Source organism: Glycine soja, chromosome 9 (assembly GCF_004193775.1).
Source record: "Glycine soja cultivar W05 chromosome 9, ASM419377v2, whole genome shotgun sequence".
NCBI lineage: Eukaryota > Viridiplantae > Streptophyta > Magnoliopsida > Fabales > Fabaceae > Glycine > Glycine soja.
Genome location: NC_041010.1, coordinates 10,422,201 through 10,449,767, shown reverse-complemented (window position 1 = coordinate 10,449,767; position 27,567 = coordinate 10,422,201). Strand labels below are relative to the sequence as shown.

The 27,567-nt window shown below is 34.5% G+C and overlaps 2 protein-coding genes and 1 pseudogene across 4 annotated transcripts; 1 reads left to right on the top strand and 2 right to left on the bottom strand.

Moving 5' to 3' along the window:
* Nucleotides 1–1,519: 1,519 nt before the first annotated feature.
* Nucleotides 1,520–2,332, bottom strand: LOC114425854. Its single transcript, XM_028392816.1, has 4 exons — nt 2,208–2,332; nt 1,933–2,100; nt 1,750–1,854; nt 1,520–1,666 (listed from the first exon to the last, which is right to left on the bottom strand). Coding segments are annotated over exons 1-4 (408 nt in total). The 5' UTR covers nt 2,210–2,332; the 3' UTR covers nt 1,520–1,533.
* A 9,172-nt stretch (nt 2,333–11,504) lies between these two features.
* LOC114368157 lies at nt 11,505–21,221 on the bottom strand (annotated as a pseudogene).
* On the top strand, nt 21,106–26,077 carry LOC114367812. 3 transcript variants are annotated; one of them, XR_003657271.1, is made up of 5 exons: nt 21,106–21,498; nt 21,818–22,644; nt 22,766–22,864; nt 25,051–25,117; nt 25,795–26,077. XR_003657271.1 is itself a non-coding variant. In XM_028325014.1 (5 exons), exons 1-3 carry the CDS (start codon nt 21,405–21,407, stop codon nt 22,856–22,858), a joined length of 1,014 nt encoding a protein of 337 aa, XP_028180815.1. In that variant the 5' UTR covers nt 21,106–21,404; the 3' UTR covers nt 22,859–22,864; nt 25,051–25,079; nt 25,795–26,077. The 3 variants fall into 3 exon arrangements, 2 of the variants coding, with proteins under 2 accessions (XP_028180815.1, XP_028180814.1); XM_028325014.1 differs by having other exon boundaries at nt 25,051–25,079; XM_028325013.1 differs by lacking the exon at nt 25,051–25,117 and having other exon boundaries at nt 21,107–21,498.
* Nucleotides 26,078–27,567: the final 1,490 nt, after the last annotated feature.

Below are 27,567 nucleotides of genomic sequence, written 5' to 3'. Positions count from 1 at the left end.
ATCACTACAACGGTGTTTTGTTGTGGATGACCGTCGTAAGAGACGGTGTTAATACTACTACGGTCACGTAACAACACCGTCGTTGAGATAAACGTGTTCTATGACGGTTGTACGGCATGGACCGTCGTAGACTTGTATTCATACTACTACGGTCTTCTGTTGCCGACGACCGTCGTAAAATAGGGAATTAATACTACTATGGTTTGCTTTGTAGGTCCGTCTTAGAAACATCACGTTTCTACGATGGTCGTTTCCTTAGAACCGTCGTGGAATGTTTTTTTTTTAACAGCAAATTGTGCAGTAATAATGTGCTGGTTCCACGGTTTTATTTTTAACCCAAGCCTTGTGGATGGCTGTTCAGGTTATAGTACGTGCACAATTGTCCTATAATTTGAACCTGATCATAATAATCGGGAGAAATATACATTTAATTAGTCAAATTTAATCATAAGAGCACATAATTAAGGAATAAAAAGATGATATAAGCACTTTGAAAATCCTAAAAGCAGATGAAAATGCTTCTTAGAAGGATACATGCATGATATATAATATCTGTTGATTTTAAAGTCATTAAATTAAGACACAGAGCTTAATTAAGGATCCCTAGTGGCTCAACCATTTGTTCATTGAAGTGATTACCTTGTAATAAGATCTGTTGAAGGTCACAGCTTGGTTGATGTGTCCCCCTGTAGCAACAACAAGAACAAACAAACCCAATAGATCATAGACTTAAATATGGTAATTTAGAGGAACAACAAAGTGACCACCACCCTGATAGTAATTTCAGGTCACCTATAGGTTTAAACAAAGGAGGTGGGGGTACCTCCTTGTAGTCCTTGTTAGCACCACCCTGAGCATAAGTTACCTAGCTGGGTTTAAAGTCAGCAATTGTAGCAGTAAAAGTTAATGACACGACAACATTATGATAGACAATTAAGTACAAGCAAAAAAGTTAGTTATCAAATGTTAAGTGAAACAAAAAGCAGAGAGAAAATTAAATTCAGTATACAACTCAAGCATTAACTAAAACAATATACTGTTCAAGCACACGGCCACATTGAAGGGCTGGATAGGAAATTGTTCAAGCTGAGAGAAAATTAAATTCAATATACAACTCAAGTTATCTAAACAATGTACTGTTCTCAGCAGACAAATAAAATTCTGGCCTACACGAAAACTGTTCCTAAGTTATCAAATTTTATCTTGGTTCGCATTTCTTCATTTGGATAAAATAGGCCGCCCATTTATGCCGGAGTGTGGTCATGGTCTCTTCTGTTAGTGGTGATCGATCAGAAAACCACTGCACATGTATATATGAATTTATTAGTAAATCACATAGCATCAGGTAAAAAGTAATGACGTCTAATTACATTAACAAGTAAATCAATAATCAGAAACATACGTGAATCCAGTCATCCTTCAATCCACCACTTACGATGCACCATATCCATTGCATAACATAGTATCCACACTTGTAATTTCCTGTTTGAACATGACTCCACACGACATACGCACACACATTACGTTGTGAATTCAGTCAACGCAAACAGAAATGACATCCATATGGCATTTGGAATTTAAATAAACATGTACCTTTGCTTCAATCCACTGAGGCCCATGCTGAGGTGGCTTTCCCTCTGCAGTTTTGGTGACTGATTTCATTGCACTATTTTCAAAATAGAAACAAAGCATTACGATCATTGGTGGTTTGCTGTAGGAGTATTGAGGCACGGTAGAGGCAGCACTAACCTGTTTACTGCACCCTTGATGGCAGCATCCGGCTTCTTCTTCAAAGAACAAAACCAAACCACTACATTGTCGCCTGGGCACAATACAACGAGCTGCCAATGGGCCTTGAACAGGTAAAGATACTTCATTAAGTCAATATGTTAAACATTACCGTACTCGACCAACATTATTTGCTCAACTTACTGGTTTAAATAAGGTGCTATGTAAATTTGTTTTCCTGCTTCCTTCAACCACCTTCCAATGTAATTTTCACACTCTTGACGTCTACTGCTTGCATTGTGGATACACTGAGGTTCAAGGAACCCATACAATGGTCCATAACCAATGCTCGCACTCCAATCATGAATAAACCTATGTAAAATTCATGGTGTCATAAAATACAGTTAATAGGTTATTTAAGGTAGCTAACTCAATTCTACAGTGTACAAATGTTTGAGCTAATATGGGTATACACTTACATAAGCCATAGCTGTAGAATGGAGATGTTTAAACACTTGTCTCCTAATATTATCTCGATCACATCAGCGTGTGTGATGAAGAAGCCATCTTTGACATTATTGATCCCAAATTTAGCACCATCCCATGACACCTCAACAGGCCTTTGGTAAATATCGAACAAGTTCTTCACCAACACTCCCAATGGATCAATAACCTCAGCTGCCTTTTCCTCCTCAACAGTCTTCAATGGTGAGCTCACATCCTTCTCTGCTTCCTACAGGAGTACAAAACATTTAAAAAAGACTTACGTAAGTAACCATTTTAAATTATAGGAATTAATGTTATTACGTACCTCAGGCAAGATGGGTTTGACCAAATGTGTTGGCCATGGAACAAAACTACCTAAAGCTTCTTTGACAAACTTTATTTCTGATGTAGGGATTGGAACCTCCGCATCACCGAAAATAACTTCCACCACACTCACGCGAACAACATCATCAGCATAGGGCACGTTGTGGATGGTGCCAAAACTGTCTGAATTTTTTAATGGAACAAAATTACGGATTAAGTGAAATAGGAGGATTAAAATTACAGTTTAGTAAAAAAAATTGGCATTGAATAAATGAGAGGAGAAACTGAATACAAAATTAAAACCAAAAGAAATGAAATAAAAAAATAAAAATAAATATCCAGATTGGATTATCTTGGAAGATGCATTCCTTTTCCTTTGTCATTTTTTCTTTTCTTGACCATTTTTGCCTTCATCTTCAATGTCAAGATTTTGAACATCCATTCTTGACTCCACTAAGAAAAAAACTACATAAACAAACAAACGAAAAGGGAACATTAAACATAAAAGTGAAAAAAGTAGAAGCCTCTCAGAAAAGTAAATTTGTCGATCGATCCCACCATAGACTTGGAGAAGATAAAAACAACCGAAGGAATCAACACAATGTGGTGACTTATCAAAACATGTAAAAAAAAAAACATATTGGCATTGAAGAAATGAGAGGAGAAATAGAATACAAAATTCAATCCAAAAGAAATGAAAGAAAACAAATACAAAAAAAAAAAAAAAACTAGATTGAATTATCTTTGAAAATGTCTCCCTTTGTCATTTTTTTCTTTCCCGTCTTTTATTCTCTAATTTTGTTTGAATTAAAAATAAAAATATTAGATGTTAATAATATTTGGTATAAGAATGATTGTGAAATTTTGACCAATCAAAAGATATTATAAAAATTAACTTTTTTTAATTGTTTTAATTGTCTTAAAATTATTTTTATTCAAATGATTATGTGTGTAATTAGTTTTTTTTATTACTTGCATATGTTAATAAACAATTAGTTTATCAATAATATTAATATTAATAATAAGTATAATATGTATGCAATAAATTTTTTTATAATACATGTATAATTATTATTAATAATTGTTAATCATTATATTATTATAATTACTATTATAAAAAATTCTGATGATTGGAATCAATTATGATAATTACATTATAATTATTAATATAGCTTTTGTGTTTTTTAATTTTAAATGATTATTTTCCAAAATATTTTTAAATAAATTTATTATTTAGAACTCTGAAAGATATCATATGTGTTGAAAAATATTTTCATATGTATATAGTATAAATAGAATTGAAGAAGGCAGAGAGACATAGCATTATCTTTGTTTATTCTAGTCCTTGGGTCAAAAGTGAAAAGTGCAAGTCTGCATGCAACGTCCTAGTTAAAACTTAAAACCCAAGTTAGTGGTTTGGAAAGTGCATGCTTTTAGGGTGCGAGAGATAACACTGCGAGATCAATCCATGAGCGAGTGTTACAGAACAATGAATTTGGTAGCAGGTACATACGATAAATCCACCAAGGCCTTCACCCTCGATCTCCAATCCCTAACCCTAACCCCTCCCTTTTCCTCTTCCCACAGCTCACCCATTAAATCTGTCGCCGTTTGCGGCTCCTTCGCTGCCTCCGACGACTCCACCGACAAAATTCACCTCTACGACTTCACCACCCGCTCCACCATCTCTCTCCACCACTACTCTGCCACCGCCCTCTCCTTCTATGCCCCTCCCCTCCTCGTCTCCGCCAACGTCGCTGGCTCCCTCTCCTGTTAAGCTCTGAACAAATTGTAACTCACAAATACGGGAAAACCACTCTATTCATTGATAACAAAGTCTTGGCTTATATAAGTCTTACAATAGCTGATAACAGAGAAAAATAAACTGCTCACGTTTTACCCAACCTAGAAACATGGTACCGTGGCTAGGAAATAGTCAAATGTGAAACTACTTAATCCCAAATAATTGGGATTGTTATTAACTGAATAAACATCAAAACAAATTCTAAACAACCCAACAAATTCCTCCCCTTAACTGATTGCACTACATTCAGTTTACCTCTGGTACAAAGCATACACCTAGTAACTTACGCAACTTAAAAAAAAAACATCCAACTTAAGTGGTTTTGTCATAATATATGCAATTTGTTCCTGTGTGCTACAATACTTCAGTTCAATTATTCCATCTTTAGTTAAATCACGTAAGAAATGGAACCTCATATCAATATGCTTGCTACGTCCATGCAAAACTGGATTCTTGGATAACTTAATAGTAGAACCATTGTCAGAAAACATTGTGGTTCCCTTGCCTTGAGAATGACCAAGTTTATCCAATACTTTCCTCATCCACACCCCTTGACACGCATAAGAAGTAGCTGTCACAAATTCTGCTTCGGTGGTAGATTAAGTTACCACAGGTTGTTTTTTAGAGGACCATGACATAGTCCCTTCACTGAGTAAAAACACATAACCAGAAGTGCTTTTTTGATCATCCAAATCTCCAGCATAATCACTGTCTGTGTATACCTTCAATTCACCATCACCCTTCTTGCAATAAATAACTCCCAAATCAATAGTACCTTAACACCTTTTTCGCAACTTGCAAATGCAACTTAGTTGGAGTAGACATGAACTTACTAAGAAGACATACCACATACATTAGATCAAGCCTTGTTGCAGTCATATACATAAGGCTTCCAATCAATTGCTTATACATGGTAGCATCCACCTTGACTCCTTCCTCATCTCTCACTAATTTCACACCAGGAGCAATGGGATTCTTTACAGTATTACTCTTCTCCATCTTAAACTTCTCCAAAACCTCTTTTGCATACTTCTTTTGACTAATATAAATACCTTCAAAATTTTGGAGAATCTCCACACCAAGAAAATACTTCATCATTCCCAAATTAGTCATGTCAAATTCAAGTTTCATAGAATTTTTGAACTTAACAAGCATGCATGCCTTCATCATTACCAGTAAAAATCAGATCATCAACATATAGATTAACAATCAAAATTTTACCTCCATCTCCCTTTTTGATAAACAAAGTGTGTTCACAGCTACACTTCTCAAATCCTTATTTGGTAAAATATGCTTCAATTCGATTGTACCATGCATGAGGGGCTTGCTCGAGGCCATACAATGCCTTCTTCAGTTTGTATACCTTGTGCTCATCACCTTCCTCACATAGCCTCGTGGTTGCTTAACAAATGCAACTTCATTTAATTCTCCATTCAGGAAAGCACTTTTGACATCTAGCTAGTATATATTCCAACCATTTTGAGCTGCTATAGCAATGACCATTCAAATTGTATCCCATCTAGGCACAGGTGCAAACACCTCAGTATAGTCTATGCTATATTGTTGAGCATACCCTTTTGCCACCAGTCAAGCCTTGCACTTATCAACCTCAAAATTTTCTTTAAGTTTAGTTTTGAAAACCCATTTCACGCCAATTTTTTTTGGCTTCCTTAGGAAGGTCTGTTAGCTCCCAAGTCTTATTTCTTTCAATTGCTTCTATTTCCAAATCCATCACAACTCTCCATTTGGGATTTTTAACAACTTCTTCATAAGTGTTTGGATTTGAATTTGAAGTAAACAAAACCAGATTGTGCTCATTTTCTTCTTTTGACAATCCCTCTCCAGTTACATAATCTTTCATCCAAAGTGGTTCGCTTCGATTCCTCCCCTGAGCACCTAATTGTGTGTTATTTTCTCTTACTTTTGTGCTTTCTTCTACCCTTTCCTTCTCGGCTCCTTCTTCAGCTTCTTCCCCCTCATGCTCGACTCCTTCTTCAACTTATTCTCCACTTTCATCAATGTTGATTTTTTCCCACTTAAGAAAATCAATTTTTGCTTCTTTAATGCTGATCCCCCAATTCCAACCCTCATTTTCTTCAAAAACAACACCTCTGCTTACCACCACTTTGTTGGATACTGGATCATAAAGTTTGTATGCTTTAGATTCTTCACTTCTCCCCCAACAACACACATTTAAAGCTTTTATCATCCAACTTTGTTCTCTTGCTGTCTGGTACATGAACATGGCCAATGCATCCAAAGACGCGAAAATAATCAACATTTGGTTTAACTCCACTCCATGCTTCCTTAGGGGTCCTATCTTTTATTGCCAAAGTAGGACTTCTATTAAGCACATACACTATCCAATTCGCAACTTCAGGCCAGAATCTCTTTGGTATTTGCTTCTTTAATAGCATGCTTTTGACCATATTCATGATGGTTCTATTTATGTGTTCCGCTACTCCATTTTGTTGGGGAGTGAAGGCTGTAGTGAGTTGTCTGATAATACCATTAACTCCGCAAATATCTTTGAACTCAAGAGACATGCATTCTCCACCTCTATTTGTACGTAGACAACGAATAAAAGCACCCGTCTCTTTTTCAACAAGATTTTTTGTAATTCTTAAAGGTAATAAAAGCTTCAAACTTTTCAACAAGGAAGTATATCCATATCTTACAACTGTAATCATCAGTGAAGCTTACGAAATACCTTTTCTTACTGTTGGAGACTGGTTTGATTGGTCCGCAAATGTCAGAATGTTCCAACTGCAACCTTTGTGATGCTTTCCATAAACTTTTCTTAGAGATTGCATCCCTATGTTGTTTTCCCACCATACAATCAGTGCATACTTTAGATGACGCATTCAAATGAGGTAGCCCTCTCGCCATCTCCTTATACTGCAAGGTTCTCAAACCTTTGTAGCTTAGATGCTCGTACCTACGATGCCAAAGGTGAGTGTTGTCCTCAAGGGTTGCTTGAAAACAAGTCAAAGCCTTTGGTAAAAATCTTGCAGGCAACTTGAACATCCTGTTTGTTGACATTGCTATTTTTGTAATAAGTCCTTTCTCAGGATGATAGACTTTACATACTCCTTGTTGTATAAAAAAGGCTACCCCTTCTCTTGCAACTAGCCAATACTCAATAAATTATTTCTTAACTCAGGTACATAGAAAACATCAATGATTATCTGAGTAACTCCAACAATTTGCAATTTGATATTAACTTTCCCCAACACATCCAACGCCGAGTTATTTCCAAGTTTCACAGATTGTCAAAACTCCTCATCAAGATTAGAGAACCACTGCTTATCTGAACACATGTGATTGTTGCCCCTGAGTCAAGAAACCATACCTTTTCCTTCACTTCTTTGTCATACTGATTAGGCTCCACAAATGACATTAACAATATCTCCCCTTCCTCCTCAAGTTCTACATAGTTAGCTTTCTCCTCCCACCTAGGACATTCGTATTGAAAATGATCCAATTGCTTACATTTCCAACACTCAATTATGGCTTTGTTAAAGGTTTGTCTTCCTCTTCCTCGAGTAGTTCCATGACCACTACCAAGACCAGTTCCACGACCTTTTCCACTAGTTGATCTGTCATCAGTGGGTCACCTTCAGGGCTTGTTCATCCCCTCCATGCCTTTTCATCCTCTGCTCATGCACTAACATACTACTCTGCAATTCATCAATGGTTAAAGTGTCTAAGTCATTAGACTCTTCAATTGAACACACAACATAGTGGAACTTAGATGTCTATGATCTTATGATCTTTTCAACAATTAACAATTGCCCCATGCTTTCTCCATGAATTTTCATCTTATTTGTTATGGCAAGTGTACGGGCAAAATATTCATCAACACTTTCTCCCTCTTTCATGTGGAGGACCTCAAACTCTTTTCGAAGGGCTTGGAGTTGCGATCTTTTGACCCTTATTGAACCTTGATAGTGCTACTTCATAGAGTCCCATATATTTTTGGCAATATCCTTATTAAGGATGGTCTCCAAAATGGTCCGATCAATAGCTTGGAACAAATAATTCTTAACTTTCAAGTCTTTCAGTTGCTGCTCAGCAATTGACTTTCTTTGGGCTTTAGTAAACTCCTCTCCCTCTACTGCAACAGGGATTCCATTCTCCACCAGACTCCAATATTCCTTTGAACAAAGGAAATTTTCCATAAGCATGGCCCAATGATCATAATGACCATTAAACTTAGGAATTGCAGGTTGAACGAAAGTGCTTTCAGAAGTCATACTTCAAACACTCTTCTCTCAAGAAAACTGCGGTTTCTTTTCTCTCGAAACAGGCCCCGTGAAGGAGCTCTGATACCAGAGTTTGTTAAGCTCTGAACAAATTGTAACTCACAAATACGGGAAAACCACTCTATTCATTGATAATAAAGTCTTGGCTTATATAAGCCTTACAACAGCACATAACAAAGAAAAATAAACTGCCTACGTTTTACCCAACCTAGAAACGTGGTACCGTGACTAGGAAATAGTCAAATGTGAAACTACTTAATCCCAAATAATCGGGATTGTTATTAACTGAATAAATATCAAAACAAATTCTAAATAACCCAGCAAATTCCTCCCCTAAACTGATTGCACTACATTCAGTTTACCTCTGGTACAAAGCATACACCTAGTAACTTGCGCAACTTAAGGGAAACATTGTTATTGAAATTGCTGACTGACGTTATGTGATTTATTATGATCAGAGTTATGTTACCAGTTGTTTAGGTAAATTTAGAGGTCTACATGTGTTAGGTAACAGAGGCCGGAATACAATGAACTGTAATCAAACGCTTGTCACATGTTTTAGTGATGAGTTAATGAGCTGGATATCTCAGATCGTCTATTTTCAAAATTTGTTAGGAAGTATATGACGTGTCTTGTAAATGGGACATGGTTTTTCCACTGGTACACTAGTGGAGTGAACTATCTTTGGCAATTGGCATAGATGATCATTGTATGTGTATGCAATTCTGCATAATTAAACTATTTACTGAAATATGTTTATTTATGGAAGTCAGGGCTAAGAGTGGGAACATTTTTAATTCTACAACTAAATAGGGGACTGTAATGTGTGTTATTATCCAGAAATAATCACGGATTTTTGTTTCTGTTTTTGACATTCACAATTGATTCTATGTGGCACAATGGACTTGTCTACACTGGTGGTGAGGACTGAAACATCACAGCATGGGACATTAAGAGTGGAAAAGTTGCATATTTCTTGGAAGAAGCACATAGTACCCGTGTGAGAGGTATCGTTGTGCCCACAGATAGTAATGATGATGATGACCCTTACCTAATGGCATCATACGTTTCTGGGATGTTCGAATGGCTGCTACGGAGAAGCCACTATCTGAGTATAATACAGGGTCAAGACTGACGTGCCTTGCTGGATCATATCTTAAATGTAAGTTGTAATTACTAAATCCTCGAACATGGTTTTTTGGTCTAAACCACAAACAATGCTGTTGGAGCCGGAACATGCTTTTTAAATAGAGAACAAACTTCTTTTATGACTTATGTCTTCTTTATTTACAGTTTCTCATCAAAGTGCACTGAACTGCATTTTCATTTACACAAGTCCCAGCATGAGCATACCCTTAATGAGTTTGTTCATGAGTGTGTGTGTGTGTATCATCATCTCAAAAGAACTTGAGTATTACAGTTTCCTCTGATAACAAGTCTCTATATTATAATATTGACAGTGTTGCCTCCTTATTGCATCAGCAAATATGAAGCAGGGGAATGAAATACCGAGGAAGGTTAGAAACTTAATATTGGAGCCAAACGAAACCTATAGCATGAAATCACAAAAAGAGTGTGAGATAGAAACAGAGCAAGCAACTGGACAGCCATGGAAATTGAGAAAGAGAAAAGGACGTGATCGAGAGCCAATCTCACATCGAAGACGAAGAGCGAAAAAAGGTGAAATAAAAAGGTGTATGCCAGATGTTTTTTGTGCAACCATGTCTCTTTCTAAGTAATTGAAAGGAAAAATATACTTTCACATTCTAAATGTTATTCAATGCTAGTGTGAGAGAAAACAAATATATGTATAATATGTTATATATGATGTGATAAAAAGAAAGATGAAGAGAAATAAAAAGTGTTGATGTGTAGAAATATCAATTTGAAATTTGTTTTACTTTTTTTTATCAACATGAAATTTGTTTCATGGATTTTTATCAACATGAAATATCAATTTTTTTTATCAATATTTATGATGCTCTAGTTGTGTCTTTTTTAGCTGAAGTCTATCTCTAAGCTATGCCTAAACGTGTTAGGGCTGCAAAAAAAAAAATATTAGTTAAACATATAAGAAAAATGTTAACAACACATTCCTTAATACACTCTTTTTGAAAACTTCCTTTTCTATTGGTTGGAACTTTTTGAAAATTACAAAAATTATAGATCCTACATCTTATTTAATGACCCTCTCTCATAATTTTGTATTTTTTAATAAATTTTAATTAATAATAAAATGTATTAGGAGAGTGTATTAGAAAGTGTGTTGGTAACACTCCTCAATATATAATTTAGTCCATATATATGTTGTGAATTGTAAATTTGGTTCCTAAATGTAAAAGAACTATTAAATTGGTCTTTATACGTGTAAAACATTATTAATTTGGATCCTATCACTCTTAACTTCTTATACATTCTTAATTTGATTTCTATAACACATTCTTAATTTTATCCATATGTTTGTAGCGCATTCTTAATTTGGTACTTACACGATTAAAATCAAATTAAGAATGCAGTGCAAGATAAAGTTTGAGTGAAGCAGTAGATATTTTAGAGGTTTTGTGTCAATATATCAGCTGGCCTTTCGCCTATTTAAAAAAAAAAAAAGGAGAATTAAACAAATTACTTGTTAATGGTTACAATAAATCAATAATTGGCAAAATGAGCACAGAGAAATTATCTTATCTCTTCATATATGATAATAAATACCACCTAAAAAAGTATCCTTTGAAACCATAAAAACAAAGCCAAATAAGTGAAGAGGCACAACCAATTCATAATTATGATATATGATAACCAATAGGAGAAAGTTGGCAATTTATAATTTTCAACTCCCAGGTAAAAATGGAGGTTACATGACAATTACAGTTTCCAGTGAATTTAGTTCGTATCAGGTTTTAAAGTTGGTTGAGTTGATTCATGTGCAATTCACATCCCTTAACAACAGAAGGGTCAAAGAGTTCAAGATCATCCTCCATATCCCCTGCTTCCAACTCCAGCACTTTTAATATTGAATATATATCCTCCCATCTTGGATGAGATTGATCTGCAACCCGAAACTCATGAACTTGTCCATTTAACTCAAGCCAGCTACAACCTGGTGTTTTCTTCAGTCCTCTATCTCTAAGAAAACTCCTCAATTTAGCAACTTTGTCCCACTTTCCTGCTGCAGCATTATATTAGAGAGCAATACATAGTTTCCAGAATTTTTAGGTTCCATATTTATGAGCCTCTGAGCAGCAAGTTCTGCTAAACGGGTATCTGAGTGAATCTTACAGGCACTCAACAAGGGGCCATAAACCCTGGCATCTGACTCCAATGGAACAATTTTTATTATTTCATTGGCCTCATCAATTTGGCCAGCGCATTCTAGTAGATAAACCATACAAACATGGTGTTCCTGACTAGGTTGGTAACCATATATTTCCACCATTTCCTTGAAAATCTCCTTGCCTTTACTAACTAGGCCCGAGTTAACACAAGCTGTGAGCAGCCCCAGAAATGTTACTTGGTCCGGGTTAATGTTTGATATTTTCATTTGACTGTACGTGTACAACTGAAAACATATAAACCACTCGCCATGTTTAGAGTATGCATTAATCATAGAGTTCCAAGCAATTATATCTCTATGGATACTTTTCTCTTCATCAAAAAGCTTTCTGGCCATTTCTATGCAACCACACTTAGCATAGCTAGTAAGAAAAGATGTCTTAAGGGATTTGAGTGAATCAAGGCTGGTTTTCAACGAGTAACCATGCAAGTAACTAGCATATGTTAGGAATAATTCAAAGATTGAAAGTTAGTTAAATAACAATATTTAGATAGTTACCTACTAAGGGAGTTAGTTGAGTTAGTTACTCCTAACCAATGTTTGTTACCTACTATATAAGCAAGGTTCATAATATTGTATATAGAGTATTATTAAGTTTGCTATCAATACAGTTTTTTCATTCATTCAATTGTGTGCTTTACTTTTGAATGCATTTGAGTAAGTTTAACATGGTATCAAGAGCTGTGAGATCCTACACCTGTGAGGAATGTTAGTTAGAGAGTTGTGATTGTTTGACATCAACAAAATGTGTCTTCTTCCTGAGAGATTCTTTCTATTTTCTTGCAAGTTTTGTGTATAAAGTCTTCTTCTCCACCATTTTTTCGTGAGGTGCGGTGGCTGAGTGAGAGTTCTTGGTTAGAAGAACAACTGAAGAAGAACCAATCATGTACTCACATTGTGATTGAAGAAAGGAGTAAGGTGCAGATATGACAAGCCCCAATAGTATTGTTCAAGGGTCTCTTCTAGTCTTTGATGGCAAGTTATTTGATAACTGGAAAATCAAAATGTAGGCAATTTTTGGCTTCCAAGAAGTGGTTGAAGAAGTGACAATTGGTTTTACAGAATCGAACAAGAATGCCATTGAGGAGCAAAAAATGACCTTTACACAACAACAAAAACTTGATAGCAAGGCACGGTTTCTCATCTACCAATGTGTGAATTCAAAGATAATCAATAAAATCTCCAAAGCTTCCACATCAAAGGAAGCATGGGATATTCTAGAAAAAACATATGGAGATGGAGAGAAGAATAAGATTAAGCTGCAGAGACTAAGAAGCCAATATGAACTTCTCACCATGGAGGACAAAGAATCCATAGCAAATTACTTTGACAGAATTCAACAAGTGGTACACAAAATATTGAGAACTTTGCACCACAATTTAATCATGTAGATATTGCAATTGAGGAGTCAAAGGACTTAGACACAATGTAGATTAAAGAATTGCAACACTCTCTTGAGGAACATGAGATAAGGATCAATGAGAGAAGATCCCATAAAAATAGGCACTTCATGCACGATCCAATTACAAAGGGAAGGGGAAAGCACCATGGAAGGGAAACAAATCAAACACCACCACAAAGAACCGAGAACAAGTGACAGCTGAAGGCAATGAATCCTCCAAAGGAAAACAGCATGGCAAACTTCTCAAAAATTAAACTCCAACAACAACAAGGAGTGGAAGTTCAACAAAAGAAAGGTGAAATGCTACAAATTTCAGAAACTAGGTCATTATGCAAAAGAATTTTGGCAAGGAGAAGGTGCCAAGAACAAACCCAGTAATCATGTAAATCTAGCTCAAGATGAAGGCTCAAATTCTATACTTGTATTGCTTATGGCTACCACTAGCTATGAATCATCAAGAGGCTCCTCATGGTATTTCAATTTTGGTTGCTCCACTCATATGACAAGGAAGAAGGATTGGTTCATCAATCTGAATGAATCATCCAAGAGCAGAGTTCACTTTGCAGATAATAGTATATTGACTGCTGAAGGTATTAGAAGAGTAGCATTCAAGAGGAAGGATGGAAAAGACATTGTCGTTGAGGAGGTGTTGTTTGTACCTGGCATGAAGACTAATTTGTTAAGCCTAGGCCAACTACTTGAAAAAAGGTTTTTCATGAGGATGGACAACAATTGTCTCAAAGTGTTTGATAAATACTAGAAACTTGTGATTAAGGAAAACATGTCTCAGAACAAGACCTTTAGAATTGGGATGAATATTCTGAAGCATGAGTGTCTTGCAACCTCAGAAAACAAGATGGAGTGGTTATGGCATCACAGATTTAGTCATCTCAACTTCAAGGACCTATACCTTCCTACCAAGCAAAAAATGGTTGAAGGACTACCTTAGGTGCAAGGAGTGCATTGAATGCGAGCAAGCCAGAAGCAGCTTCAACAAGTATCTTCCCACAAAAGCAATTGAGAAATTTAACATCATACACTTTGATGTTTGTGGCCTTATGCAAGTGGAGACTCCTGGAGACAATAGGTACTTTATCTCTTTCATTGATGATTTAACTATAAAAGTTTGGGTCTACATGGTTAAGGGGAAGCATGAAGTACTAGAAGTCTTTAGAAGATTTAAATGTCTAGTAGAGAAGCAAAGTGGGAAAGTGATCAAGATCTTAAGGACAAATGGTGGGGTGAACATGTGTCAAATGATTTCAAATAGTTTCCTGAAAGTGAAAGGCTACTTCATGAAGTAACACCACCTTACACACCTTAGCACAATGGTACAACTGAGAGAAAGAACATAACAATAATGAATATGGTGAGGTGTATGCTAAAAAGTAAAAACCTACCAAGCTACTTATGGGGAGAAGTTGTATCAATAATAGCTTATATTCTGAATTAATCTCCTACTAAGAGACTTGAAGGTATGTCACCAGAAGAAGCCTAGACTGAATTAAAACTAGATGTGACTCACTTGAGAGTATTTGGTTCAATTTGCTACAAACATGTTCCTGATCAGCTAAGAAGAAAGCTAAATGATAAAGGCACTTAACATATTTTGTTGGGCTATCACTTAATTGGTGGCTACAAATTGTATGATCCAGAGAATGGTCAAGTTACTGTAAGCAGGGATGCAATATGTGAGGAGAGTAAAAGTTAGAATTGGGAAACAACCTCTAAAGAGGGTCAATCTAGGATACTTCTAGAAGAAGAAACCTCAGTTGCACCAACTGTTAGTAGAGATCAAACTATGAGAAGATCAACAAGGATAAGTCAATTGTCATCTCATTTGAGAAACTATGAGTTATTTCAAGACTTAGTAATCAACTAGAAGGTGAACTAGCGCACTTTGCACTTATAGCAGAAGCTGAACCTATTGAATTTGAAAAGGCAGTGGCAAATAAAAAATGGTTAAAAGCTATGAAGGAGGAGATCAATTCTATTGAGAGGAATCAGACATAGGAACTAGTAGATCCTCCTCATCACAAGAAGCCAATAGCACTGAAATGGGTCTACCAGGTGAAGGTTAATCCTAAGGGAGAAGTGGTGAAGTATAAGGTCAAATTGGTAGCAAAGGGTTTCTTGCAGAAGGCGTGAATCAATTATGGTGAAGTCTATGCACCAGTGGCAAGGATTAAAACCGTTAGATTGGTAGTAGCCATTGCAACCAATGCTAACTGGTCCATGCATCAACTTGATGTGAAGTTTGCTTTCCTGAATGGTCCCCTAGAAGAAGAAGTTTATATGCATCAACCACAAGGATTTGAGGTCAGAGGGAAAGAGAGCAAGGTGTACAAGCTCAAGAAGGAATTCTATGGGCTTAAACAAGCTCCAAGAGCTTGGAATAGGAGAATTGATAGCTTCTTGTCTCAAATTAGTTTTGAGAAATGCACCTTAGAACATGGAGTCTATGTGAAATGTTGGAAAGGCAGTGAAAAAGCAGAGAAATTGATAGTGTCTATATGTTGATGATTTCCTAATTACAGGCAGCAGTGAGAATGTAATTAACATTTGTCAAAGGTCGGATGATGAATGAATTTGAGATGAGTGACCTTGGACTCCTTACTTACTTTCTGGGAATTGGGTTCAAAGTGACTCAATATGGTACAGTGATGTATTAATCTAAATAGGAAAAAGATCTATTGAAAAGGTTCAACATGCAACAAAGCAATCCAGCAGGAACACCAACTAAAGCTGGACTTGTCTTAAAGAATGATACAGATGAAGATCTAGTTTATCCTACTTATTATAGAAAGACAGTTAGATGCTTGAGATATTTGTGAAATACAAGACCTAATCTAAGCTTTAGTGTTGGGTTAATAAGTAGATTCATGCAAGAGCCAAAGCAGTCTCACTTGTTAGCTGCAAAGAGGATACTGAGATATGTGCAAAGGACAGTGGACTTTGGAATCCTATTTCCAAAAGGAGAGTCTGGTGTAAAACTAGAATTGGTTGGATATTCTGCTTCAGATTGGTGTGGAGACAAGTGTGACAGAAAAAACACAACAAACTATATCTTCTTCTTTGGACGAACACCAATCTCTTGGTCCTCCATAAAGGAACCTATTGTAGCACTCTCTTCTTGTGAAGCAGAGAACATTGCAGCCTCAAAAACTGCATGTCAAGAAATATGGCTAGATGCCTTGATGAAAGAATTTCAAGTGAAGAGTAAAAGAAATGTGAAGCTGCTGGTGGACAACCAATCTGGCATTGATTTGGAAAAGACATCCAACATCTCATGGAAGGAGCAAACATATAGAAACATGGTTTCATTTTTTAAGAGACCAAGTCAGCAATGAGAGGTTGAAACTAGAGCACTGTAGAACTAAAATTCAGTTTGCGGATATTTTTACTAAAGCTTTGAAGTTAGAAAGGTTTAGAGAGTTAAGAGATTCAATTGGAATTGTATGTGTAAATGCAACTTTGAATTAAGGAGGAGTGTTAGGAATAATTCAAAGATTGAAAGTTAGTTAAATAACAATATTCAGTTAATTACCTATTAAGGGAGTTAGTTACTCTTAACCAATGTTTGTTACCTACTATATAAGCAAGGTTCATAATATTGTATATAGAGTATTATTAAGTTTGCTATCAATATAGTTTTTTCATTCATTCAATTATGTGCTTTACTTTTGAATGCATTCGAGTGAGTTTAACAACATAATGTAATGCCCCTATCTTTGCAAAGGTTGGCAAGATGTTAATGACTATAATGAAGTCAACTCTAGTATCGCTCAACTTCAATTTGAAGAATAGAGATAGAGCCTCAAGAGGCTAGTCATGCATTACACATCCTTTGATCATTGCGCTCCATGAAATCATGGTCTTGGCCATTATCAAGCCAAAAATCTTTTGTGCCAAATTCAAGTCATCGCATGCAGAATACATGTCAATAAGAGAATTGTGAATGGATACCTGATAATCTAAACCATTTCTTTTCACATTACCATGCATTTGCTTCCCCAATTCTTATACTTCAGTTGTGTGACTAAACAAATTACAAGGATTGCAGTGAACAAGTCAGGTCTAAAACCTGATCTAACCATACAATATACAAGTTCTAAGGATTCCTTGGGGCACCCATTCCCCGCATATGTTGAAATCATTATGTTCCAGACTACAAGTTCCTCATCAGACATTTTCTCAAACAACATCCTTGCATCCTCTAGACTACCCAACTTTGCATACATTGACAATAATGTAGTATTCACAATTAGTTCTTCACACAAGTTGCTTAGAATAATAACAACGTGGAGTGATGAGAATCCTAAAACTGTCCAAATACAAGGACCTATGACCAGGAGTAGGACCAAACAGTCAGTGAATACCCTCCAACAAATGATATCAGCCATACTTAACAAGGCCCAAGTGGAGAATGATGAAGGCCTAGAGGCACTACCAAGAATCTTAATTGTTGATGAAGGCCCAAACTAATTTGAAGGCCCATGTCAAATATGTTCTTTTTATATTTCTAATTTTTTCATTGTCATTTTGGCCCAAATTGATTTGAAGGCCCATGTGTATTTCTATTTTTTTTTTGTTCAGATACACTATATGTATGGATTTCGTTTTAAATAGAAGGACTTTTGGCATTTGATAAAATTTTGTGAGAACTTCTCTCTGGGTTCTTCGCTGAACCAATCTCAGACTTATTAAGGTAATCTTTGTGGCGTCTACCCTGACTTATCTTCCCTCTTTGCAAGTGATGTCATCCAAAACTCTGTAACTTGTATCAAGCGATCCGCTCCTAGTAAGGATCATATCATGGAGGGCTTGTCTTATCTTAAATGAGTTCAAGCAACAGTTAATCTTAACATGTTAATCACAGTAATCGAATTAGGTTGGATGCTCTCTTTTCTCATCCTACAAAAGAGTTGAAATCTTTCCTCCATTTTCCCACTTTCACATGCCTCAAAAATCAAGGTGTTCCAATAACTCAATTCCATCAGAAAATTTCCTTTAACTGGTTCATGCCCATTCAACAAACTATCCATGTCATACAACTCTATCAAAGGTTTTCCCACCAAGTCAAATGCATCTAAACCCATTTTCACCATCTACCCATAAACCATCTTCCCTTATTCATGATACAGAGAAAAGCAAGATCTCAAGACAAAATTGCAACTTTCTTCATCTGGGTACATGGATTTCCTAGCCATCTCCTTATACAACAAAAGGGTCTTCTCATATTCACCAAACTGATGCAAGTTTCTTAAGATTGCATTATAGATAATAGAATCTAGGTATTCAGTGAAGTGGAAGACTTTTTGGGATATGTTCAGGAGTCCAAACTTGGCATAGGAACCCATGAGTTTGGAGGAAAGACATGAGTTTTGGTGGAGGCCATGGAGGAAGAATCTCGCATGGAGTTCTTGAAGAATCAATGGTTTGGTGCAGAGATCCAATATAGAAGAGGAAGTGGTGAAAATTTTTGTTTGGAATTGGAAGAGTGGTGATGTTGGAGATTTTGGGAATGTTAAAGAGATGAAACAAATGGTGGTGAATGTGCAACATGTCTGGTTGAACCTAACAACATCCTACATTGGTTTCTTGATAGTAGACCTAGAGAATTTGAGGAAGGAATATTGTACTGTCAAATGAAATGATCTAAGAAAAAAAAATTCTACGTTAGTTAAAAGGAGTTTCTACCAATAATTATTATAGTTTTTATATATTTAAGGACTAAATTATAATATTTATTATTTTAGTGATTAAATTATTACTAGTTTACACATTTGGAAACCAAAATGATCATTTGTCCTTTTTTAATTAACACATTTCGACCTCATTTTAAAAAAAATAATTTCTAGAAACAATTACATAATTGAATTTGACACAGTACCTTAAATCAAAACCTTAAAACTCAGGTTTATGGATTGTAATTTCACTTATATGATGTTCAATATTTCCATTCCTATCCGATGTGTAACTTCACCGTACACTTCTATTCCAACAAAGATGATCGTTGTTGATTGGTAAATCGAGTCTAATCTTAAAAATAGAACTCGTCCAAATCAATTTCAGATTGGATTGAATTTGTGAACTAAAGTGGATCATGCTCATCCCTAGATATAACAGCTCTGGATATATATTTAGTTGAATACAAACATTCATATTTATATATATATATATATATATATATATATATATATATATATATATATATAAATCTAAATATTTATATACACATCTGTATATTTTGGTAAAATTAAAATTAATAATTTAGAAATATAGTAAAATATATAAAATTTATTTAATATAACCTTAACAAATCAGGTATTATGTAAATTATTTATTTTTAACAAATCGTTAATTTTCAAATTTGATTTGTATTTCAATTTAAATTATATTTTCTTAACGAGTTTTAAATATGAAGATTTATTTCTAAATCAAATCAAATTAATCCAAATGAAAATTAATTTTATTTCCCATAGTTCTAAATATAATATCTCTGAATTGATTTTATTCTTATAAAAACATTAAGTTTTTAGGTGCATAGCTCTAGAAGTTTGACAAATGTAAATTTAATAAAAAAACAAATTAATTAATTATAAAAAAATATATCTGTCCACTTTGAAGAATGAAAACAACGGGTCACATCTCTGTATCTCGTGAATCATACATCAACTGAGTTGGCAGATTCCAGGCCTCTCAAGTATTTTCCTTAAATCACTCGTTCACCCAAATGAATTTAAATAAAAAAATAACAACAAAACAAAAAGAAAATTTATAAACAAAAAAAGAAAACAATGCCTGGTCCATTCTTCACATCCCAGTAACCCATTCATTCCCGAATAGATTCCATTTTGAATCATGCAATGCAACACAATCTCAAAACCTCATTCTCAACCTTGAAACAATTGCTGCCCTACTTACCTCGCCTCTCAAAAACCAAAGGACATGGAAATTGAAATCCCTCCCTTCTTAACTCCTAAATCTCAATATTAATAATAAAAGTATAAAACGTAACTACTCTAAACTTAACTCTTTTTTTTTTCTTTTGCATGTAATTTTTTTTAGACAGTCACATTTGTGGGATGATTAGAAATCAAATATAGACACTTTTTCAACAAAAATCGAACCTCTAAAGTAACTCCATTGCATTTTTAATCTTATGGTTAAATTGTATGTATTTTTTATTTTTCATTTTTAAATTATTAAATTTATATTTTTAAAATTAAATAAATATGCTCTATTTTTCAAATTTTCACTTAATTTTTATTTAAAATATTCATAAAATTGTATAAAAAATATAAGACTTTTACTAAATTTTTTATTTCTAACTTTTTAAAATTATTTCATATAATTAAATATTCATATTTCAATAGATAAAAGCTGATAAAACTAAATTTACTCGATTTAAGAAGAACTTATTAATTAAAAAACTGAAAAATTAAAATTACTCGAAATTCAAACTTTTTTTGGGCAGAATTCGTAATTCAAACTTAAAATTAATAATAATAATAATAATAATAATAATAATAATAATTTATTATATATCATTAATGTAAATTTTACATGGTCAACAATTCAGAATTTGTTATAAATATAAGTTTAAAAATAATTATTATAATAATCAACCACCTTACCTTAAATAGTTATGCATAATTAAATCACATTTTTTATATAATTTTTGCATTCTAATTCAATCAATAATAACAGTAATTTAATATTACCTTCTCTTACACCATAGTATACACTGTACCGTCTGCATTTGTGTTGTGCGTCACAGAATCCAAGTGTCAACAGTGAGTGAAGGATATATCCCTTCTCACTGACCCCATCATTAGCAATTTTCAAACACAAGATCTCTCTCTCCATCTTCCCCATCATCTCTTCTACCTACTTCTTCTCCTTTTGTGCAACTTGGCCTCTGCTCAATAACACAGATTCTATATCCTTTGTGTTGTGTTGTGTTGCTCACTCTAAAAAAGTAAGAGAGAGAGAGAGAGGGGGGACAACATCCCACCATTTGTGGCTGCCCTCTATTTTAGTCCCTAGCCTCAATCAATCATGCCATCAGGTGCTAAGAAGAGGAAAGCTGCCAAGAAAAAGAAGGAAAAGGAAACTGAAATTAACACCAACCCTTCAACAACCAACCCTCAAGGTACTGACTTTCACTGTGCACTACTCAACTTTATGCATGCAAAGCTTTAACCCTTTTCAATTTTTTTTTTTTTTTTAATTTTTGGGTCTTTTTGGGCAGATGGGTATCTTTTAATTGTTCTCTTCTTGCATTCAGGGGGGAATATACAGCTTGCAAATCTTTTTCATTCAATAAAGATTAGATTTTACTGTGTAACTGTGAATGATTTAATGATTGATTGTGTTTTGGGGGGTAATTGGAGGGGTGGGGGGTAATTCAGTTGGTTTATTGATTGATTGATAATGGTAGTGAAACTGATTGATTCAATGATAAATGTTAGGGAATGATGAGGTGAAGTCACAGTCTCAGGACGAGAAAGGAAGTGATGGTGGTGAGGGTGGTTCACCAGCACATGGTGAACATGATCCTGCATTCAATGAAGAGGAGGAGGAGAGGGACCCTTCAGCTGCTCAACCATCTCATGCTGCTTCTTCTTCTAAGGACTTGGAGGAAGCCCCTGGTGATGCTAAGATCGATGAAACTGAAGGACGAAAAGAAGGTATTGTTGTGATACAGTGGGATATGAAATCTGAGGGTTCTGAGAGCAAAGATGTGATTGTTGGACATGTTGAGTCTGCCAAGGAATCTGATCATGGGAACGGGAATAGGAACTACAGCAGTTCAAGTTCAAGCGATGAAACCGGAACCTTAAAGAACTCAAAGAATGAGTCCCATAATTCAGTAAATGAGACAGTTGGATTTGATGAGTTGGTTAAAACCATGGACTCTTTGCATGCCAAAATGACGTCGATTACTCAAAATGTGCTGGTTGAGGAGACTGGTGATTCGGTTGTGGAATCTTCTGCTGATATAGCTAAAGTAGTGGCTGCTGTACCTGAGGTACAAACCATTGATAATAATAATGCTTTATTGGAGAAATCTACAGGATCTCAAGTAGAGGCAACTTATCTTGCGGTGGAGAAAAATGAGGATAAAGAACATTCCTCCTCTGATGAAAATGTAAGAACAATAAGTTTGGAGGAACCTAAGCCAAGGGAATTTGACAGTGAAGTATCAGCATCAGTGTCTCAGAGTCCTATCCCTGAATCTACTATTGATGCAGAACATGTTAAAGATTCTGATACTCCAGAATGCTCTGATAATCAGGTTCTTACATTTTTCTTATGCATGTATTATATATATAAGTTTAACTAGACACTTTTGGCAATGATTTTATTTTTGACAATTACTTTAAATCTTTTTCTTTGCTGAATCAATCGTTATGCAGCCACTTGTAGCATCAGTTCCACCTGTGGTGCAAAAGACTTCCTGGTTGAGTTGCTGTGGACTGTTTGATGTTCTGTCAGGTTCCAACAGATAAGTTCAGGTCGGGAATTATTGTCTTCAAAAATCATATTTGTTTGAAACTTGAATACTCAGCCTTCATGTATGATATGTATGCTGGTTTTTATGGTTGTGTTTTATCCATTAATGGGATATGCAATGGAAAAATTAAGAGATAACATACCTGTGCCCACTGAAAATCAATATTAGAATATTAGAGTAAATCATACTGTATTCAGGAAACAGGGATAAATGATTTTAAGTTTAAATTAATTTGTGGCTGTTGGTTTGGAAAGGACAGTACATTTTGAAACCCGCAAATATTTTTACTCGGTCATAATATTACTGGTAATATTGATGCTTTGTGGTCAAAGAAGTGAAAATAGCTGTTTAAAGATTTGGTTGACCTGAAATTTTAAGTTGTTATATATAAGCTCTAGGATAGATATTGTTATTCACTCTCTGACAAGTGCTATTGAGCTTGAAGTTGCAATAAAATATTGTCTTAAATTAAAGTTACCTCAAGGCTCTTGGTATTTGCTCAAGGCTCGAGACAAACTTGTAATAAAATTCAATTTCAAGTGTGGGGTTGGTGAAGATCAAATTTTAGGCCACCTGGTCAATGATATTTTGGCATAGTCCAAGAACTGTTTGACCTTAGACTCTAGGATTAATTGACAATGACTTTTTTTGACCTGTCCCTAGAGGCTTTATTTATGCCTTGGGAAGATATTTATTGCTTGTCAAATTCAATTAGCTAGAAGATTGAAATTGCAATTTATCAGAATGTTATCACTCTGTTAAATTGTGTTTGATGAAATGAAATCAATACTTAGTGTTAGGAATTCTTTTGCAATTTGTCTTGATTGCCGAATACAGAAATATACATAGTTGTTGCCTTGGTGGTTTCTATTATTCAGTCTTTAGTCTTGTGCTCTCGTGCTTTTAACCTGAAGATTTTGGTGTGGACTGTGAGCACTAGCTTTTGCAGTCTTAAAATATGATTTTTAATTTTTTGTTGTCTGAATTGTGCTTTAATTCCTGCTGCAGATAAATTTAAGAAATAGAAAAGTCTATTATAAGGCATTTGTTTTCTCTACATGCTATCTTTATGAATCAACAATCTCAAAAGTTTAAGCTACTACAGTTGGTGGCTAGAGTCCTAGCGCAGAAGACTCAACCCTTGGATTAGTTCTATATTTTGAAATCCTAAAGTCCTTAAACCAATATGTTAATGCATTTTTTTGTTATCAAGTTTGATGGGATGAGTTTACATACATAAATTTTGGAAATAATAATAATTGATGAAACTCTTTCTCTATGTTAGATATCCAAATAGGATAGGCTTGTTTGAGTTGTTTCTGTATTGGGCTTGGTTCTGTTGGTTGGAAGTTAGTTACCATGTGCTGAAGATAAGAAGGAATTGGCTACTTTTTTTACATACACTTTTAAATGGGAAATAAGTTAGCAGCCTTTGCTTTAGTGTTTATGGAATTGAAAAGCTCTCTGGTTTGCTGTAGTTTAGCATTTTGATTGCCTGCGTAATATAAGGAGGTACAAAAGAAAACTATCACAGTTGTGTAACTCCAGTACCAGTTTCTGTTGTAAATGTATTTTAAAATTAAATTCCATTTTTCATATTGCTGTCGGATGCACACAGCATGATACTTGTGATTCCTGCAAAAATAATACTTGAGGTTCTTGATTTTACATAGCATGATACTTGAGATTCCTGCAAAAATAATACTTGAGATTCTTGATTTTACCAGGATTAATTTTGCTAAACTTTTTATAGGCATTAAAAATCAGGAGTTGCTTTGACTGCTGTATAAATACTACTTTAGCATCTATGTATGTTGCCAGTTGCCATATTATAATGGACTCAATCTTAATTAACTGTAGCTAACTATAGCACTCGTACAATTCCTCTGCTTTGTACTACAAAGTTAATACAGAAATCATCCTTTTTGTCATCTTGTCCCAAAATGACCAACAAATGACAATTTGTTGTCAATATATTTAACAAAATTAGGATTCTACTTAAAAATGAGTCCTAGTTACCATTGGAAAATGAGCCTAATTAGTACCAATAGGATGTATCACTGGGAGGGCTTGATGTATGATTCTGAATCCAGAATCTTTGTTGTCATTTGGATTACTATATGAATGTGGCACTAGGAGGGCATGACTATTCCGGAATTAATAAAGTGTCTACTTATTATTCTGCAGCCTGAATCTTGGTAATGGTTTCAACTGAGGTGAGGGAGTATTCTTATTTGTGGGCCGCAAAAAAATTGTTAGTGCATTTTCTCTTGATTCTATATGTGAAAATGATATATATCTATCCTTTTTTTTCTGTCTTGGCTAGTGATTCTTGTAACACAAGTATGGATAGATATCCATAACTATTTCCATTTCCCTTTTTCTAATGTATAAGTGTGTTGTAGAACGAGTATATGATTCTGGTTCTTTGACTTCTTTCACCAGCTACGGCTAATTTTTCTGATTGAAATTTTATTAGTAGGATATTTTGGTCAATTCATAGATTCATTCTTTGCTGATGTTGTAGATATTTTGTTTGGTCTTGATAGTTCTTTAGTGGCATGATGCCAGTGGTTTGTTCACGTATTTTGATAAAAGAATCAATTTTTTCACAGAATTTATTTATGGAATTTCTCCAACAAATTTTTGTGCTAATTCAGTCCTAACTTTCATTTATTTATTTTGAGCAACTGTTCTTTCTTTTCTATTCTTCCGGGTAGAGTGCATTTTAGAATTGAGAGAGCAGATTTTATAGGTTTCAAGGGTTAGGACAGCCTCTCCGCTTGTTTGTATATTCTATATATCCATCAATTTATGAGTTGCTTTTACTCATTCTATAATTCTGATTTTGGGGGATTATTAGGGTAGTATCAGCATAGATTTTAAAATCTATATTTTGTTGACAACATTGGCCATTTGCTTCTCTTGCAGTAATACTAGCACGATCGAGGATATCATCTGATGGATCAAACTTATATAAACATAGGAGTACTTCGTCGAGAAATTTTTTTGATATTTTAATGTAGATTTCTTGTTAAGATTTTCCAAAGAATAATGGGCAGAGACCCAACTACATAATTCATGAGGTTTATCAAAGGTTTGTTGTAGTATTTGTGTTAGCAACAGTTTCAGCTAAATATACCTTAGTCTTTAAAACTGTTCAAATTACATCTTTGTTAGTCTACAATTATTGTCATTCTCTTAGTTCTGCTTATCTTCCTCTTTTTCACAATGTAACCTTGAAATTTCTTTAGGAAGATTTAGTGTTGATAATCTTGTGAGCTTATGAAACCAGTTTAATTTGATCATGGAATCAACTTCGGATAAAAGTAATGTATAATTGGCATCCCTAGCCGAGTCTGTTGGGGTTTCAATGACCCTTTTATCGTCCCCAAAAGTGTGTTTAGATTCGCATTAGATGATTCAGGATCATGTTGAAATGTCAATTAATGTTGATTTTAGGTATCTGCTCACGATTTGATTTCACGTTGAAATAACTTAATTTTTGTGTTAAATAAAAAAAGTTATATTAAATTTTGGTGTCATGATAGTTGGCACCTAATTTTTTCAAACAAACATCATTTTTCTGTGTCTCTCCCTTCCTATCACTTGTAATACTTATTTTTTTTTCTTTTATTTTTCTCTCACTTGATGTCAATAAGCATCTTCAGTGTTCAAGTATTATTTTCCTAAATTTTGTTACTGAGTTGCTTTTAGAATCAGAATATCTAAGAACATCTAACCAATTGTTGATATCCTGATGGATTTGGGTTCACATCCTTTAAGTAAGATTTTGATCTTGTTAATAGAAATAATTTGGTAGGAATGAAAGATCATACTAAAATATTTTTTTAGTGGAGGTTAGTTATTAATAGAGTCAGAGAATATTTTGTATTAATTACATGATTACTCAAAATGAATAAAAACATTTAAATATAAATCATATCATTTCAATTTAAAAGAGAAATTAACAAAATTACAAAATTAATTTCATTAAAAATCAATTTTGTAAATATTCATTGAAACACACTTGTGTTGGGTTGTGCGTGTCCCAGTGCTTAGGGTGTTTTTCCATTCTTGATTAATTCGAGATGTTTTCTTTAGCGTAGCGACAACTTTTTTCTTTTTTTTTTTCATTTTTTCACTTGTCTTAGGTCGCATGATACTGTGGTGTCATGTGAGTTGTTTAAACTCTTTTCTAAATTTCCTGACACTCATGTGACACAACAAAGTTGTGCTCGTCTTTTTTATTTGTTTTAAAAAACTTGTCCAATTTGCCACGTTTCAAATCAACATGAAATATGCACCATGCGCTCATACTTGGGTAAATGATTTATTTAACAGAAAAGTCCTGTTTTCGAAAACCTTATGCTCCTATAATTACTTTACTTTACTACGAGGAAGATTAATCTTTAATCTGATGGATTAGAAATACTTGTGATAGAACAAAAAAATGCATGAATTATGTGTCTATATCTCGTGCAACTTGTTATTTTTTTTTCTCATAAGAGTTGTTGACAAGTGTTTCAAGAATATTAATTGATAAATTAATAAATAGAATGTTTTCAGTAAAAATTATAGAGAGATTACAGGGATAAGAATGTGTTATTAATATTTGAATTTACTTCATATGCCACTTTGTTGAATTATTCAAGTTAATGTCCAAAATCTTAAAATCCCAAAGTCTACAAAACTATCTTAACT